The sequence below is a fragment of the Cinclus cinclus genome, unplaced genomic scaffold (genome assembly GCF_963662255.1).
Source record: "Cinclus cinclus unplaced genomic scaffold, bCinCin1.1 SCAFFOLD_307, whole genome shotgun sequence".
NCBI classification, from domain to species: domain Eukaryota; kingdom Metazoa; phylum Chordata; class Aves; order Passeriformes; family Cinclidae; genus Cinclus; species Cinclus cinclus.
In genome coordinates, this window is record NW_026912072.1 from 2,501 (window position 1) to 21,330 (window position 18,830).

The 18,830-nt window shown below is 56.7% G+C and overlaps 1 protein-coding gene across 1 annotated transcript in view; it reads right to left on the reverse strand.

Moving 5' to 3' along the window:
- The window catches only part of LOC134057155 (sarcoplasmic/endoplasmic reticulum calcium ATPase 1), a gene marked incomplete at its 3' end in the record, with an annotated part of 19,091 nt that extends 2,452 nt beyond the window's left edge, over nucleotides 1-16,639 (reverse strand). The window contains exons 1-11 of the mRNA XM_062514185.1: nucleotides 16,537-16,639; nucleotides 15,566-15,646; nucleotides 14,996-15,081; nucleotides 13,521-13,818; nucleotides 10,386-10,552; nucleotides 7,461-7,549; nucleotides 5,879-5,981; nucleotides 4,752-4,883; nucleotides 4,035-4,160; nucleotides 2,346-2,564; nucleotides 818-1,153 (exon numbers count right to left, since the gene is read on the reverse strand). Coding sequence (XP_062370169.1) covers nucleotides 818-1,153; nucleotides 2,346-2,564; nucleotides 4,035-4,160; nucleotides 4,752-4,883; nucleotides 5,879-5,981; nucleotides 7,461-7,549; nucleotides 10,386-10,552; nucleotides 13,521-13,818; nucleotides 14,996-15,081; nucleotides 15,566-15,646; nucleotides 16,537-16,624 — 1,725 coding nt within the window. The remainder of the gene's footprint in view (nucleotides 1-817; nucleotides 1,154-2,345; nucleotides 2,565-4,034; nucleotides 4,161-4,751; nucleotides 4,884-5,878; nucleotides 5,982-7,460; nucleotides 7,550-10,385; nucleotides 10,553-13,520; nucleotides 13,819-14,995; nucleotides 15,082-15,565; nucleotides 15,647-16,536) is intronic.
- Between the last annotated feature and the right edge of the window lie 2,191 nt (nucleotides 16,640-18,830).

Consider the following 18,830-nt stretch of genomic DNA (forward strand, 5'->3'; position numbering starts at 1 on the left):
AACCAACCCCAACCCCAACCCCAACCCCAAACCCACCTGAACCAACCCCAAACCCAACCCCAACCCCAAACCCCACCTGAACCAACCCCAACCCCAACCCCAAACCCCACCTGAACCAACCCCAACCCCAACCCCAACCCCAAACCCCACCTGTACCAACCCCAAACCCACCTGAACCAACCCCAACCCCCACCTGAACCAACCCCAACCCCAACCCCAACCCCAACCCCCACCTGAACCAACCCCAACCCCAACCCCAAACCCCACCTGAACCAACCCCAACCCCAACCCCCACCTGAACCAACCCCAACCCCAACCCCAACCCCAACCCCAAACCCCACCTGTACCAACCCCAAACCCACCTGAACCAACCCCAAACCCCACCTGAACCAACCCCAACCCCAACCCCAACCCCAAACCCACCTGAACCAACCCCAACCCCAACCCCAAACCCCACCTGAACCAACCCCAACCCCAACCCAAACCCCACCTGAACCAACCCCAACCCCAACCCCAACCCCAAACCCACCTGAACCAACCCCAACCCCAACCCCAAACCCCACCTGTACCAACCCCAAACCCAACCCCAACCCCAACCCCAAACCCAACCCCAACCCCAAACCCCACCTGAACCAACCCCAACCCCAACCCCAACCCCAAACCCACCTGAACCAACCCCAACCCCAACCCCAAACCCCACCTGAACCAACCCCAACCCCAACCCCAAACCCCACCTGTACCAACCCCAAACTCAACCCCAACCCCCAAACCCCTCCAAAAACCCCCACCTCCACCAAAACCCCACGCGCCATCTCACCATGGCGGTGATCTCGTCGAAGGACTGCAGGAACTCCACGATCTTGGACTTGTGCGCGGGCTCGACGCGGGCGAAGCAGCAGGCGCGCCGGCAGGCCTCGCGCTGCTCCGACAGGGGAAGGTCGTCGAACTCGCGGCCGGTGTAGGCCCGGCCGGTGACCTCCTCGTCCTCGCCGAAGATGCCGATGCGGCGGCAGATGGCGATGGCCGTGCCCTTGTTGTCGCCCGTGATCATGATGACGCGGATGCCGGCGTCGCGGCACAGCCGGATGGAGCCCATGACCTCCTTGCGGGGAGGGTCCAGCATCCCCACGCAGCCCACGAAGGTGAGGTCGGTCTGAGGGGGGGAGGGGGAGAGGAGGGGAAAGGGAGGGAGAAGGGGGATGGGAGGTGGGAGATGGGGAGGAAGAAAAAAATGCGAGATTGGAGTTACGAGATTGGGGGGGTGGGGGGATTGGGGGGTGGGGAATTGGGGGTGGGGGGTGGGGGGTGGGGGGATTGGGGGGTGGGGAATTGGGGGGTGGGGGGGTGGGGGGTGGGGGAATTGGGGAGTGGGGAATTGGGGAGTGGGGAATTGGGGAGTGGGGGGATTGGGGGGTGAGGGGTGGGGGGGTGGGGGGAATTGGGGAGTGGGAATTGGGGACTGGGAATTGGGGAGTTGGGGGGTGTGGGGTGGGAATGGGGGAATTGGGGAGTGGGGGGTGGGGGTGGGGAATGGGGGAATTGGGGAGTGGGGGGTGGGGGATGGGGGTGGGAATGGGGGAATTGGGGAGTTGAGGGGTGGGGATGGGGGGATTGGGGAGTGGGGGTTGGGGGTGGGGGGTGGGGGGATTGGGGAGTGGGGAGTGGGGGGTGGGGAATTGGGGAGTGGGGGGTGGGGATGGGAATGGGGGGATTGGGGAGTGGGGAATTGGGGGGTGGGGGGTGGGGGGTGGGGGATGGGGAGTTGGGGGTGGGGGAATTGGGAAGTGAGGAATTGGGGAGTGGGGGGTGTGGGGTGGGGGATGGGGAGTGGGGGGGTGGGGATGGGAATGGGGAATTGGGGAGTAGGGGGTGGGGAATTGGGGAGTGGGGGGTGGGGGATGGGGATGGGGGAATTGGGAAGTGGGGGGTGGGGGGTGGGAATGGGGGGAGTGGGGAGTGGGGGGTGGGGGGTGGGGAGTGGGGAGAGGGGAGTGGGGGGTGGGGATCGGGAACTGGAATTGGGGATTGGGAGTGAATTGGGAATTGGGAATTGGGAACTGGAAATTGGGAATTGGAAAGTGGTGGTTGGAATTAAAATTCAAAATAAATTTAAATTAAAATTAAAGTAAAAATTGATCTCCCACCTCCCCCAAAACCGATCTCCCACCCCCCCGAACCCCGCCCCCCCCCCCCCCCAAAATCCCTCACCCGTTCTCCAAACCCCTCCCCAACCCCACCAAAACTCCCCCTCCACCCCACCCCGCCCCGCCAAAAAAAAACCAAAAAAAACAAAAAAAAAACCAAAAAAAACCCCCAAAACCCCACCCAGAGGAACCCGCCCCCACCTCGTACTCGGCGAACTTGGAGGAGTCCTCGAGGGCCATGTCCTCCCTCTTGGGGGGCGCGTCGCGCGTGGCCAGCGCCAGGCAGCGCAGCGTGTCCCGGCCCGTGCCCCACTCGCGGATCACGCCCTGGATCTTCTCCTTCACCGCCGCCGTCAGCGCCACCCGCGCTGTGCCCACCCGAACGTGGCTGCAGCGCTCCAGGACCCCCTCGGGGGCGCCCTGCGGGGGGAGGAGGGGGACGAGTAAGGGATGGGGGGGTGGGGTGGGGTGGGGGGGGGACGCTTGGGGACAGCCGGGGACAGCCGGGGACAGCCGGAGACAGCCGGGGACATTTGGGGACACTCGGGGACACTTGGGGACAGCCGGGGACATTTGGGGACATTTGGGGACATTTGGGGACAGCCGGGGACAGCCGGGGACACTCGGGGACATTTGGGGACATTTGGGGACATTTGGGGACAGCCGGGGACACTTGGGGACATTTGGGGACACTTGGGGACATTTGGGGACAGCCGGGGACAGCCGGGGACATTTGGGGACACTTGGGGACACTCGGGGACAGCTGGGGACATTTGGGGACAGCCGGGGACAGCCGGGGACACTCGGGGACAGCCGGGGACACTCGGGGACACTTGGGGACAGCCGGGGACATTTGGGGACATTTGGGGACATTTGGGGACAGCCGGGGACAGCCGGGACAGCTGGGGACACTCGGGGACACTTGGGGACATTTGGGGACATTTGGGGACAGCCGGGGACACTCAGGGACACTCGGGGACATTTGGGGACACTTGGGGACACTTGGGGACAGCCGGGGACACTCGGGGAGGTTGGGGGACACTCGGGGACACCCAGGGACACCCGGGGACACTCGGGGAGGTTGGGGGACACTTGGGGACACCCAGGGACACTTGGGGACATTTGGGGACACTCGGGGACACCCAGGGACACCCGGGGACACTCGGGGACACTTGGGGACACTCGGGGACACTTGCGGACACTTGGGGACACCTGGGGACACTCAGGGACGTGGTGGGACACCTGGGGATGCTTGGGGACACTCAGGAACACTCAGGGACACTCGTGGACACAGCTGATGTCACGAAGGTGACGTCACCCAGGTGCCCCACAGGTGCCCCACAGGTGCCCCACAGGTGACGTCACCCAGGTGCCCCACAGGTGTCCCACAGGTGACCCAGGTGACGTCACCCAGGTGCCCCACAGGTGCCCCACAGGTGCCCCACAGGTGACGTCACCCAGGTGCCCCACAGGTGCCCCACAGGTGACACAGGTGACGTCACCCAGGTGCCCCACAGGTGCCCCACAGGTGCCCCACAGGTGACGTCACCCAGGTGCCCCACAGGTGTCCCACAGGTGCCCCAGGTGACGTCACCCAGGTGCCCCACAGGTGCCCCACAGGTGCCCCACAGGTGACGTCACCCAGGTGCCCCACAGGTGTCCCACAGGTGCCCCAGGTGACGTCACCCAGGTGCCCCACAGGTGCCCCACAGGTGCCCCAGGTGACGTCACCCAGGTGCCCCACAGGTGCCCCACAGGTGCCCCACAGGTGCCCCAGGTGACGTCACCCAGGTGCCCCACAGGTGCCCCACAGGTGCCCCAGGTGATGTCACCCAGGTGCCCCACAGGTGCCCCACAGGTGACCCAGGTGACGTCACCCAGGTGCCCCACCTTGACGAACATCTTGTTGCCCACGGCGGCGCGCGAGGCCTTGGCCGGGGAGCAGAAAACCGACATGGACTTCCGGTCCCGGGAGAACTCCAGAGTGAACTCCTTCTTCATCAGCTGCTTGATCACCTGCACAGGTGAGACAGGTGAGACACCAGTGAGACACAGCAGTGACACCAGGGACACCAGAGACACAGGTGGGACAGGTGGGCTCCTTCTTCATCAGCTGCTTGATCACCTGGACAGGTGGGACATGGACAGGTGGGACATGGACAGGTGAGAGACGGACAGGTGAGATGGGACAGGTGAGATGGCACAGGTGAGAGATGGACAGGTGACACAGGGACAGGTGAGACATGGAAAGGTGACACAGGTGTGGCGGGTGAACTCCTTCATCAGCTGCTTGATCACATCCACAGGTGACACACAGGTGATCCTCAGGTGACACAGGTGACCCTCAGGTGACCCTCAGGTGACCCTGAGGTGACACAGGTGACCCTGAGGTGACACAGGTGACACACAGGTGACCCTCAAGTGACCCTGAGGTGACACAGGTGACACTCAGGTGACACAGGTGACACAGGTGACACACAGGTGACACACAGGTGACACACATGTGACCCTGAGGTGACACAGGTGACACTGAGGTGACACAGGTGACCCTCAGGTGACCCTCAGGTGACCCTCAGGTGACACAGGTGACCCTCAGGTGACACTCACAGCGTTGCAGGCGTTGGCGCGCTCCACCTTGCTCAGGTTCCTGACGTCGGTGTTGAACACGTTCATCTTCTCCACCAGACAGGTGAGCGCCGTCTCCGTGGCCTCGCCCACCTTCTCGTACACACCTTTGGACTGTGGGGACACAGGTGTGACATGAGTGACACAGGTGTGACACAGGTGTGACACAGGTGTGACATGAGTGACACAGGTGTGACACAGGGGACAGAGGGGACACAGGTGTGACATGAGTGACACAGGTGTGACACAGGTGTGACACAGGTGTGACATGAGTGACACAGGTGTGACACAGGGGACAGAGGGGACACAGGTGTGACACAGGTGTGACACAGGTGTGATACAGGGGACAGAGGGGACACAGGTGTGACATGAGTGACACAGGTGTGACACAGGTGTGACACAGGGGACAGAGGGGACACAGGTGTGACATGAGTGACACAGGTGTGACACAGGTGTGACATGAGTGACACAGGTGTGACATGAGTGACACAGGTGTGACACAGGTGTGACATGAGTGACACAGGTGTGACACAGGTGTGACACAGGGGACAGAGGGGACACAGGTGTGACATGAGTGACACAGGTGTGACATGAGTGACACAGGTGTGACACAGGTGTGACACAGGTGGGACACAGGGGATAGGGGTTGGGGACAGCGGTGTCACCGCTTTGGGGACACTGGGGAGATTTTGGGGACATTTTGGGGACACTGGGGACATTTTGGGGGACACTGGGGAGATTTTGGGGACATTTTGGGGACACTGGGGACATTTCGGGGACATTTTGGGGACACTGGGGAGATTTTGGGGACACTGGGGACATTTTGGGGACATTTTGGGGACACTGGGGACATTTTGGGGACATTTTGGGGACACTGGGGACAGCGGTGTCACCGGTTTGGGGACACTGGGGACATTTTGGGGACACTGGGGAGATTTTGGGGACATTTTGGGGACACTGGGGACATTTTGGGGACACTGGGGAGATTTTGGGGACATTTTGGGGACACTGGGGACATTTTGGGGACATTTTGGGGACACTGGGGACATTTTGGGGACACTGGGGAGATTTTGGGGACATTTTGGGGACACTGGGGACAGCGGTGTCACCTCGTTGTAGTCCAGCGAGGAGTCGTTGCAGAGCGCGCAGATCGTGGCCAGCTCCACCAGGCCATCGAACTGCCCGGCCTTGACCGGACGGTCGTTCTTCAACCTGGGGACATCGGGGACATCGGGGACATCATTGGGGACATCGGGGACATTGGGGACATTGGGGACATCGGGGACAGTGAGGGGACATCACTGGGGACATTGGGGACATCGTTGGGGACATTGGGGACAGCTCCACCAGGCCATCGAACTGCCCGGCCTTGACCGGACGGTCGTTCTTCAACCTGGGGACATCGGGGACATTGGGGACATCGTTGGGGACATCGGGGACATCGGGGACATCGTTGGGGACATTGGGGACATTGGGGACAGTGAGGGGACATCATTGGGGACATTGGGGACATCGGGGACAGTGAGGGGACATCACTGGGGACATTGGGGACATCGTTGGGGACATTGGGGACAGCTCCACCAGGCCATCGAACTGCCCGGCCTTGACCGGACGGTCGTTCTTCAACCTGGGGACATCGGGGACATCGGGGACATTGGGGACATCAGGGACATCGGGGACATCGGGGACATCGGGGACATTGGGGACAGTGAGGGGACATTGGGGACATTGGGGACATTGGGGACATTGGGGACATCGGGGACAGTGAGGGGACAGTGAGGGGACATCGGGGACATCATTGGGGACATTGGGGACATCGTTGGGGACATTGGGGACAGCTCCACCAGGCCATCGAACTGCCCGGCCTTGACCGGACGGTCGTTCTTCAACCTGGGGACATCGGGGACATTGGGGACATTGGGGACATTGGGGACATTGGGGACATCGGGGACATCATTGGGGACATTGGGGACATTGGGGACATTGGGGACATCATTGGGGACATTGGGGACATCGGGGACATCATTGGGGACATTGGGGACATTGGGGACATCATTGGGGACATTGGGGACATCGGGGACATTGGGGACAGTGAGGGGACATCACTGGGGACATCGGGGACATCGTTGGGGACATCACTGGGGACATCATTGGGGACATCGGGGACATCAGGGACACTGGGGACATCGTTGGGGACATTGGGGACAGTGAGGGGACATTGGGGACATCACTGGGGACATCATTGGGGACATTGAGGGGACATTGGGGACATCGGGGACATTGGGGACATCGTTGGGGATATTTTGGGGACATCATTTGGGACATTGAGGGGACATCAGGGACATCACTGGGGACATTGGGGACATTGGGGACAGTGAGGGGACAGTGAGGGGACATTGGGGACATCCCTGGGGACATTTTGGGGTGACATTTTGCGGACACGTTTGGGGACATCATTGGGGACACTTTGGTGACATTTTGGGGACATCTGGTGACCCAAGGGTGACATCCCGGGGACATTTTGAGGACACTTTGGGGTGACGTTTTGGGGCCATTTTGGGGCCATATTGGTGACCCAGGGGTGACATCCTGGGGACATTTTGGGGACATTTTGGGGACACTTTGGGGACACTTTGGGGACACTTTGGGGACACTTTGGGGACACTTTGGGGACACTTTGGGGACACTCACACTTCCCCCTCGGGCGCGTAGGTGGAGCCGGTGATGGAGAATTCGTTGAGCGAGCAAACGTCACCCTCGACCTTGTCCATGATGAACATCTGGGGACATTTTGGGACATTTGGGGACATTTTGGGGACATTTTGGGGAAATGTTGGGGACATCTGGGGACATTTTGGGACATTTGGGGACATTTTGGGGACATTTGGGGACATTTTGGGGATGTTTGGGGACATTTGGGGAAATTTTGGGGACATTTGGGGAAATTTTGGGACATTTGGGGAAATTTTGGGGACATTTTGGGACCATTTTGGGACCATTTTGGGGACATTTGGGGAAATTTTTGGGACATTTAGGGACATTTTGGGGACATTTGGGGACATTTGGGGACATTTGGGGAAATTTTGGGGACATTTGGGGAAATTTTGGGACATTTGGGGACATTTTGGGGACGTTTGGGGACATTTGGGGACATTTGGGGACATTTGGGGAAATTTTGGGGACATTTTGGGACCATTTTGGGACTATTTTGGGGACATTTGGGGACATTTGGGGAAATTTTGGGGACATTTGGGGACATTTTGGGACATTTGGGGACATTTTGGGAAATTTTGGGGACATTTGGGGACATTTTGGGGACATTTGGGGACATTTGGGGACATTTTGGGGACATTTTGGGACCATTTTGGGACCATTTTGGGGACATTTGGGGACATTTGGGGAAATTTTGGGGACATTTAGGGACATTTTGGGGACATTTTGGGGACATTTTGGGGACATTTGGGGACACTTTGGGACATTTGGGGACATTTGGGGACATTTTGGGGACATTTTGGAGACATTTGGGGACATTTTGGGGACATTTGGGGACATTTGGGGAAATTTTGGGGACATCTGGGGACATTTTGGGACATTTGGGGACATTTTGGGGATGTTTGGGGACATTTTGGGGACATTTTGGAATATTTGGGGACATTTGGGGACATTTTGGAGACATTTGGGGACATTTTTGACATTTTGGGGACATTTGGGGACATTTTGGGGAAATTTTGGGGACATTTTGGGATATTTGGGGACATTTTGGGGACATTTGGGGAAATTTTGGGGACATTTGGGACATTTTGGAGACATTTGGGGACATTTTGGGACATTTGGGGATATTTTGGGATATTTGGGGACATTTGGGGAAATTTTGGGGACATTTGGGGACATTTTTGGGGACGCCAGAGGTTCCCAGGGAAGAATTTTTTGGTGTTTTCGGGAGGAATTTTTTGGGTTCCCCACAGAAATTTTTGGGGTTCCTCAAGGGAAAAAAAAAATCTCGGATTTCCCACGGAAATTTCGGGTTTCCCCATGGAAATTTTGGGTTGTCCATGGAAATTTTGGGTTGTCCATGGAAATTTCGGGTTCTCCATGGAAATTTCGGGTTTCCCCATGGAAATTTTGGGTTTCCATGGAAACTTCGGGTTCTCCATGGAAATTTCGGGTTTCTTCCATGGGAATTTCGGGTTCCTCCACAGAATTTTTGGGTTCTCCACGGAATTTTCAGGTTCCACCACGGAAACTTTGGGTTCTCCATGGAAATTTCGGGTTCTCCATGGAAATTTTGGGTTTCTCATGGAAATTTTGGGTTGTCCATGGAAATTTTGGGTTGTCCATTGAATTTCGGGTTCTCCATGGAAATTTTGGGTTTCTCATGGAAATTTTGGGTTTCTCATGGAAACTTCGGGTTCTCCATGGGAATTTCGGGTTCCTCCACGGAATTTTTGGGTTCTCCACGGAATTTTCAGGTTCCACCATGGAAACTTTGGGTTCTCCATGGAAATTTTGGGTTGTCCATGGAAATTTTGGGTTGTCCATTGAATTTCGGGTTCTCCATGGAAATTTTGGGTTTCTCATGGAAATTTTGGGTTTCCCCATGGAAATTTTGGGTTTCTCATGGAAATTTTGGGTTTCTCATGGAAATTTTGGGTTTCTCATGGAAACTTCGGGTTCTCCATGGGAATTTCGGGTTCCTCCACGGAATTTTCAGGTTCCACCACGGAAACTTTGGGTTCTCCATGGAAATTTCGGGTTTCCAATTGAATTTCGGGTTTCTCATGGAAACTTTGGGTTGTCCATGGAAATTTTGGGTTCTCCATGGAAATTTCGGGTTTCTCATGGAAATTTTGGGTTTCTCATGGAAACTTTGGGTTGTCCGTGGAAATTTCGAGTTTCTCATGGAATTTTCGGGTTTCCAATTGAATTTTGGGTTTCTCATGGAAATTTCGGGTTTCTCCATGGAAATTTTGGGCTCTCCATGGAAATTTTGGGTTTCTCATGGAAATTTCGGGTTTCTCATGGAAATTTCGTGTTCCTCCATGGAAATTTCGGGTTTCTCATGGAAATTTCAGGTTTCTCATGGAAATTTCGGGTTTCTCATGGAAATTTCGGGTTTCCAATTGAATTTTGGGTTTCCCCATGGAAATTTCGGGTTCCTCCATGGAAATTTCGTGTTCCTCATGGAAATTTCATGTTCCTCCATGGAAATTTCGGGTTTCTCATGGAAATTTCGGGTTCCTCCATGGAAATTTTGTGTTCCTCATGGAAATTTCGAGTTTCTCATGGAAATTTCGGGTTTCCAATTGAATTTTGGGTTCCTCCATGGAAATTTCGGGTTTCTCATGGAAATTTCGTGTTCCTCATGGAAATTTCAGGTTTCTCATGGAAATTTCGTGTTCCTCCATGGAAATTTCGGGTTTCTCCATGGCAACCTCGGGTTCCTCAATCACAAATCTCATCTCCCACCCCCCCCCCTCGCGGAAATCCCGCGTTCCTCCGACGGAAATTTCGGGTCCCTCCACGTAAAATCCCCCGGGACGTTTCTTCTTCTTGTTTTTAATTTTAATTTTAATTTAAATGCCAATTTAAATTTCATTCTCTAAGCGTCCCTCGCACCTTGCAGACGGACATCTGGTTGGTGGTCAGCGTGCCGGTCTTGTCCGAGCAGATGACCGAGGTGCAGCCCAGGGTCTCCACGGACGGCAGGCTCCGGACGATGGCGTTTTTCTTGGCCATGCGACGAGTGCCCAGCGCCAGGCAGGTGGTGATGACGGCCGGAAGGCCTGGAAGGCACCGCGGGTCACTCCGGGGTCAGGGGGGGTCAGACAGGGGTCAGGGGGGGTCAGTGGGGGTCAGGGGGGTCAGACAGGGGTCAGTGGGGTCAGACAGGGGTCAGTGGGGTCACTCGGGGGTCAGGGGGGTCACTCGGGGGTCAGGGGGGGTCAGACAGGGGTCGGACAGGGGTCAGTGGGGGTCACTCGGGGGTCAGGGGGGGTCACTCCGGGGTCAGGGGGGGTCAGACAGGGGTCAGGGGGGTCACTCGGGGGTCAGGGGGGTCAGTTGGGTCAGTGGGGTCAGACAGGGGTCAGTGGGGTCAGTGAGGGGTCAGTGGGGTCAGCCAGGGGTCAGGGGGGTCACTCGGGGGTCAGTGGGGTCACTCCGGGGTCAGGGGGGTCAGCCAGGGGTCAGGGGGGTCACTCGGGGGTCAGGGGAGTCAGACAGGGGTCAGGGGGGTCAATCGGGGGTCAGGGGGGTCAATCGGGGGTCAGGGGGGGTCAGACAGGGGTCAGGGGGGTCAGACAGGGGTCAGTGAGGGGTCACTCGGGGGTCAGGGGGGTCACTCGGGGGTCAGGGGGGGTCAGACAGGGGTCACTCGGGGGTCAGACAGGGGTCAGTGGGGGTCACTCGGGGGTCAGTGAGGGGCCAGACAGGGGTCAGTGGGGTCAGACAGGGGTCAGGGGGGTCAGACAGGGGTCAGGGGGGTCAGACAGGGGTCAGTGGGGGTCACTCGGGGGTCAGGGGGGTCAGACAGGGGTCAGTGGGGGTCACTCGGGGGTCAGGGGGGGTCACTCGGGGGTCAGGGGGGTCAATCGGGGGTCAGGGGGAGTCACTCCGGGGTCAGGGGGGGTCAGACAGGGGTCAGGGGGGGTCAGACAGGGGTCAGTGGGGTCAGACAGGGGTCAGGGGGGTCAGACAGGGGTCAGGGGGGTCAGACAGGGGTCAGTGGGGTCAGTTGGGTCAGTGGGGTCAGTGAGGGGTCAGGGGAGTCAGACAGGGGTCAGTGGGGTCACTCGGGGGTCAGGGGGGGTCACTCGGGGGTCAGGGGGGTCAATCGGGGGTCAGGGGGAGTCACTCCGGGGTCAGGGGGGGTCAGACAGGGGTCAGGGGGGTCAGTTGGGTCAGTGGGGTCAGCCAGGGGTCAGGGGAGTCAGACAGGGGTCAGTGGGGGTCAGACAGGGGTCAGCCAGGGGTCAGTGGGGGTCACTCGGGGGTCAGGGGGTTCAGACAGGGGTCAGGGGGGTCAGACAGGGGTCAGGGGGGGTCACTCGGGGGTCAGGGGGGGTCAGACAGGGGTCAGTGGGGGTCAGACAGGGGTCAGCCAGGGGTCAGTGGGGTCACTCGGGGGTCAGGGGGGGTCACTCGGGGGTCAGGGGGGTCATTGAGGGGTCAGCCAGGGGTCAGGGGGGGTCAGCCAGGGGTTAGTGGGGGTCACTTGGGGGTCAGTGAGGGGTCAGCCAGGGGTCAGTGGGGTCAGCCAGGGGTCAGTGGGGGTCACTCGGGGGTCGGAGGGGTCATTGAGGGGTCAGTGGGGTCAGCCAGGGGTCAATGACGGGGTCATTGGGGTCACTCATGGGTCGTTGGGGTCACTCAGGGGTCAGGGGGGTCAGCCAGGGGTCAGTGGGGTCACTCGGGGGTCAGTGAGGGGTCAGTGGGGTCATTGAGGGGTCATTGGGGTCACTCAGGGGTCATTGAGGGGGTCAGGGGGGGTCAGCCAGGGGTCACTGAGGTCATTGGGGCCTTGTGGGGGTCATGGCAAGGTCCCCAAAAAGTGACCACGAGGGGTCCCTAAATGACCACGAACGATCTCCAAGATCCCAAAAATGACCACGAACGGTCCCTAAATGACCACAGGTGACCTCCAAGACCCCATAAATGACCACAGAGAGTCCCTAAATGACCACAGGTGACCTCCAAGACCCCATAAATGACCACAGAGAGTCCCTAAATGACCACAGGTGACCTCCAAGACCCCATAAATGACCACAGAGAGTCCCTAAATGACCACAGGTGACCTCCAAGACCCCAAAAGTGACCATGAATGGTCCACGAATGACCATGGACATCCTCCAAGACCCCATAAATGACCACAGAGAGTCCCTAAATGACCACAGGTGACCTCCAAGACCCCATAAATGACCACAAACGGTCCCTAAATGACCACAGGTGACCTCCAAGACCCCATAAATGACCACAGAGAGTCCCTAAATGACAACGGACAATCTCCAAGACCCCATAAATGACCACAGAGAGTCCCTAAATGACCACAGGTGACCTCCAAGACCCCATAAATGACCACAGAGAGTCCCTAAATGACCACAAACCATCTCCAAGACCCCATAAATGACCACAAACGGTCCCTAAATGACCACAGGTGACCTCCAAGACCCCATAAATGACCACGAATGGTCCCTAAATGACCACAGGTGACCTCCAAGACCCCATAAATGACCACAGAGAGTCCCTAAATGACCACAGGTGACCTCCAAGACCCCATAAATGACCACAGAGAGTCCCTAAATGACCACAAACCATCTCCAAGACCCCATAAATGACCACAAACGGTCCCTAAATGACCACAGGCGACCTCCAAGACCCCAAATGTGACCATGAATGGTCCATGAATGACCATGGACATCCTCCAAGACCCCATAAATGACCACGAATGGTCCCTAAATGACCACAGGTGACCTCCAAGACCCCATAAATGACCACAGAGAGTCCCTAAATGACCACGGACAATCTCCAAGACCCCATAAATGACCACAGAGAGTTCCTAAATGACCACAGGTGACCTCCAAGACCCCATAAATGACCACAGAGAGTCCCTAAATGACCACGGACAATCTCCAAGACCCCATAAATGACCACAGAGAGTTCCTAAATGACCACAGGTGACCTCCAAGACCCCAAAAGTGACCACGAATGGTCCTGGCGACCCCACAAATCTCCCCTGCAACGATCGCCGCCGACCTTCGGGGATGGCGGCCACGGCCAGGGCGACGGCGATCTTGAAGTAGTAGATGGCGCCGCGGATCCAGGAGCCGCCGTGCACGGGGTCGTTGAAGTGGCCGATGTTGATGGCCCAGACGGCCACGCAGATGAGCGAGATCACCTTGGAGAGCTGCTCGCCGAACTCGTCCAGCTTCTGCTGCAGCGGAGTCTTGTCCTGCTCCGTGGCCGCCATCTCGTCCCGGATCTTGCCGATCTCCGTGTTCACGCCCGTGGCCACCACGATGCCCACGGCTTTGCCGGCGCCGATGTTGGTGCCCTGGATGGGGGTTGGGGGGTGGTGGGGGGAGGGGAGGGGGGTTTGGGGGGTGGGGAGGGGGAAGAGCAAATAAAAAAAAAAATTTATTATTATTGTTGTTGTTGTTGTTATTATTGTTATTATTGTTATTATTGTTATTGTTATTATTGTTATTATTGTTATTGTTATTATTGTTATTATTATTGCTATTATTGTTATTATTATTGTTGTTATTATTGTTATTATTGTTATTGCTATTATTGTTATTATTGTTATTGTTATTATTATTATTATTACTATTATTATTATTATTGTTATTATTGTTGTTATTGTTATTATTGTTATTATTGTTATTGTTATTATTATTATTATTACTATTATTATTATTATTGTTGTTATTATTGTTATTATTATTGTTATTATTATTGTTATTATTGTTATTGTTATTATTATTGTTATTATTGTTATTGTTACTATTATTATTATTATTATTATTGTTATTATTATTGTTGTTGTTATTATTGCTATTATTGCTATTATTGTTATTATTGATAATATTATTATTATTATTATTATTATTGTTGTTGTTGTTGTTATTGTTATTATTGTTATTATTGTTATTGTTATTATTGTTATTATTATTGCTATTATTGTTATTATTATTGTTATTATTGTTATTATTGTTAATAATAATAATAATAATAACAATAATAATAATAATAATGGTGGTGGTGGTCGGGGAGGGGTTTTGGGTTAAATTTGGGGATTTTGGGGTTAAATTCGGGGGTTTCAGAACAAAAAAAATGGGGATTTGGGGGTTAAATTTGGGGGGTTTGGGGTTAAATTTGGGGGGTTTGGGTGACACCGATGACGTCACACAGGTGTGACACTGACAGGTGACACAGGTGACGTCACACAGGTGACACCGGTGACGTCTCACAGGTGTGACACTGACAGGTGACACAGGTGACGTCACACAGGTGACACAGGTGACGTCACACAGGTGTGACACTGACAGGTGACACAGGTGACGTCTCACAGGTGACAGGTGACATCACACAGGTGACGTCACACAGGTGTGACACTGACAGGTGACACAGGTGACGTCACACAGGTGACACAGGTGACATCACACAGGTGTGACACTGACAGGTGACACAGGTGACGTCACACAGGTGACACAGGTGACGTCACTCACCGAGAACAGCATGTTCTTCTTGTCCTGGTTGACGGCGCGGGGGTCGGGCACCGGGTCCGTGTGCTTGATCACCGACACCGACTCACCTGCACCAGTACGGACCAGTATAAACCAGTACGGACCAGTATAACCGGTATAAACCAGTACGGACCAGTATAAACCAGTACGGACCAGTACAAACCAGTTTGGGACACAGTGACCCCCCCCACCCCCCAGTACAGCCCAAATCCCTTTCCCATCCCCCACAGAGATACCAGTAGGGACCAGTATAAACCAGTTTGAATCAGTATAAACCAGTCTGAACAAGCACAAACCAGTTTAAACCAGTAAGAACCCGTTTGGTACAAAGCAAGTCCCCCCAAGAACTCCCAGTACGGCCCCAGTGCCCCCCAGTATGGACCAGTAAGGATTCCCAGTCCCTCCCAGTCCCCTCCCAGTCCCTCCCAGTCCCCTCCCAGTCCCTCCCAGTCCCCTCCCAGTCCCCTCCCAGTCCCTCCCAGTCACTCCCAGTCCCCTCCCAGTCCCTCCCAGTCCCCTCCCAGTCCCTCCCAGTCCCCTCCCAGTTCGTACCAGTAAGGATGGACTGGTCCACCCTCAGAGTTGTGGATTTGATGGAGATGATCCGGATATCGGCTGGGACCTTGTCCCCAACTGGGAACAGACTGGGAGTTACTGGGATGGACTGGGAGGGAACTGGGAGGGACTGGGACAGACTAGGACAAATTGGGATGGACTGGGAGGGACTGGGATGGACTGGGATGGACTGGGAGGGGTCACTGGGAGTTGAAGGTTCCAGGTCCCCTCCCCTCAGTGACCCCAGAGTGACCCCTGGGTGACCCCAAAATGTCCCCAATGTCCCCAAAATGTCCCCAATGTCCCCAGTGCTGTCCCCAGTGTCCCCAGTGCCATCCCCAGTGTCCCCATTGTCCCCAGTTGTGTCCCCAGTGTCCCCAGTGTCCCCAATGCTGTCCCCAGTGCTGTCCCCCGTGTCCCCCCCGTGTCCCCCCCGTGTCCCCCCCGTGTCCCCCCCGTGTCCCCCCCGTGTCCCCAGTGTCCCCAATGCTGTCCCCAGTGCTGTCCCCCGTGTCCCCCCCGTGTCCCCCCCGTGTCCCCCCCGTGTCCCCCCCCGTGTCCCCCCCGTGTCCCCCCCGTGTCCCCAGTGTCCCCAATGCTGTCCCCAGTTGTGTCCCCAGTGTCCCCCCCGTGTCCCCCCCGTGTCCCCCCCCGTGTCCCCCCCCGTGTCCCCCCCGTGTCCCCAGTGTCCCCAATGCTGTCCCCAGTTGTGTCCCCCGTGTCCCCCCCCGTGTCCCCAGTGTCCCCAATGCTGTCCCCAGTTGTGTCCCCAGTGTCCCCCCCCGTGTCCCCAGTGTCCCCAGTGTCCCCCCCGTGTCCCCCGTGTCCCCAGTGTCCCCAATGCTGTCCCCAGTTGTGTCCCCCGTGTCCCCCGTGTCCCCCGTGTCCCCCCCGTGTCCCCCCCGTGTCCCCCCCCGTGTCCCCCCCGTGTCCCCCCCGTGTCCCCCGTGTCCCCCCCGTGTCCCCACCTGCCACCTCGGCGATGTCCCCTGGCACCAGGTCCCTGGCCTTGATCCTCTGCACGGCCTTGCGGTCACTGCGATAAACCTTCCCCATCTCGGGCTCGTACTCCTTGAGCGCCTCGATGGCGTTCTCGGCGTTCCGCTCCTGGGGACATTGGGGACGTTGGGGACATTGGGGACATTGGGGACAGTGGGGACAATGGGGACATTGGGGACAATGGGGACAGTGGGGACAGTGGGGACAGGGGGGACAGGGGGGACATTGGGGACATTGGGGACATTGGGGACATTGGGGACAGGGGGGACAGTGGGGACAGCGGGGACGTTGGGGACATTGGGGACAGAGGGGACATTGGGGACAGTGGGGACAGAGGGGACATTGGGGACAGTGGGGACATTGGGGACAGGGGGGACAGGGGGGACATTGGGGACAGTGGGGACAGGGGGACAGTGGGGACAGGGGGGACATTGGGGACAGGGGGGACAGAGGGGACAGTGGGGACATGGGGACATTGGGGACAGGGGGGACATTGGGGACAGTGGGGACAGTGGGGACATTGGGGACAGGGGGGACAGTGGGGACATTGGGGACAGAGGGGACAGTGGGGACAGGGGGGACAGCGGGGACATTGGGGGGATCAGGGACATCGGGGGCATTTGGGACATTGGGGACATTGGAGGGATTTGGGACATTTGGGGACATTGAGGACATTTGGGGACATTTTGGGGACATTTTGGGGACATTTTGGGGACATTTTGGGGACATTTCGTTGTCACAGGGGTGGGGGGAGGTTGTGACACCACCAGGGACACTCAAGGGACATTGAGGGACGCTCCGGTGACCTCAAGGGACACCAAACCTCCCAAAACGTCCCCAAAACGTCCCCAAAATGTCCCCAAAATGTCCCCACCTGCCACACGCCCACCACGGCGTTGGCGATGAGGATGAGGAGGATGACGAAGGGCTCCACGAAGGCCGTGATCGTCTCCTCGCCCTCCTCGAACCAGGCCAGCACCTTGGGGACATCGGGGACAGCGGTGACGAGGTGGCCTCGGCGTCACCGCTGTCCCCAAAAATCCCAGAAATTAACAAAAAAAAAAAAAAAAAAAAAACAACCCAAAACCCCCCCCCAAAAAAATAAAAAAAAAAAAAAAAAAAAATCCCCCCAAAAATATTACCCCGAAATCCTTCCCAGGTGAGCCCAGGTGAGCCCAGGTGAGCCCAGGTGAGCCCAGGTGACATTTGGGGACATTTTGGGGACATTTGGGGACACCTGGGGACACTTTTTGCCTCCTCCCAATGTCCTCAAATACCCCCAGAATACCCAAAAAATCCCCAAAATTTTCCCCCCAAATCCTTCCCAGGTGACCCCAGGTGAGCCCAGGTGAGCCCAGGTGAGACCAGGTGACATTTGGGGACATTTGGGGACATTTGGGGACATTTGGGGACATTCTGCCTCCTCCCATTGTCCTCAAATACCCCCAGAATACCCAAAAATCCCCAAAATTTTCCCCCCAAATCCTTCCCAGGTGAGCCCAGGTGAGGCCAGGTGAGGCCAGGTGAGCCCAGGTGACATTTGGGGACATTTTGGGGACATTTGGGGACATTCTGCCTCCTCCCATTGTCCTCAAACCTCCCCAAAATCCCCCCAAATCCCAAAATTTTTCCCCAAAATCCCTCCCAGGTGAGTCCAGGTGAGCCCAGGTGAGCCCAGGTGAGCCCAGGTGAGCCCAGGTGACATTTGGGGACATTTTGGGGACATTTGGGGACATTTGGGGACATTCTGCCTCCTCCCATTGTCCTCAAATACCCCCAGAATACCCAAAAATCCCCAAAATTTTCCCCCCAAATCCTTCCCAGGTGAGCCCAGGTGAGCCCAGGTGAGCCCAGGTGAGCCCAGGTGAGCCCAGGTGACGTTTGGGGACATTTTGGGGACACTCACGAAGGAGATGCAGGCGGCCAGGAGCAGGATCCGCACCAGGAGATCCTCGAACTGCTCCACCACCAGCTCCCAGATGGACTTCCCTGAAATTTGGGAACGGTTCCCGAATTTTTGGGGACAATTCGGGACATTTCGGGACATTTTGGGGACATTTCGGGACGGTTCCGGAATTTTGGGGGACATTTTGGGACATTTTGGGACATTTTGGGACATTTTGGGGACATTTCGGGACGGTTCCGGAATTTTGGGGGACATTTTGGGACATTTTGGGGACATTTTGGGACGGTTCCCGAATTTTTGGGGACAATTCGGGACATTCTGGGGACATTTTGGGGACACTTCCCAATTTTTTGGGGA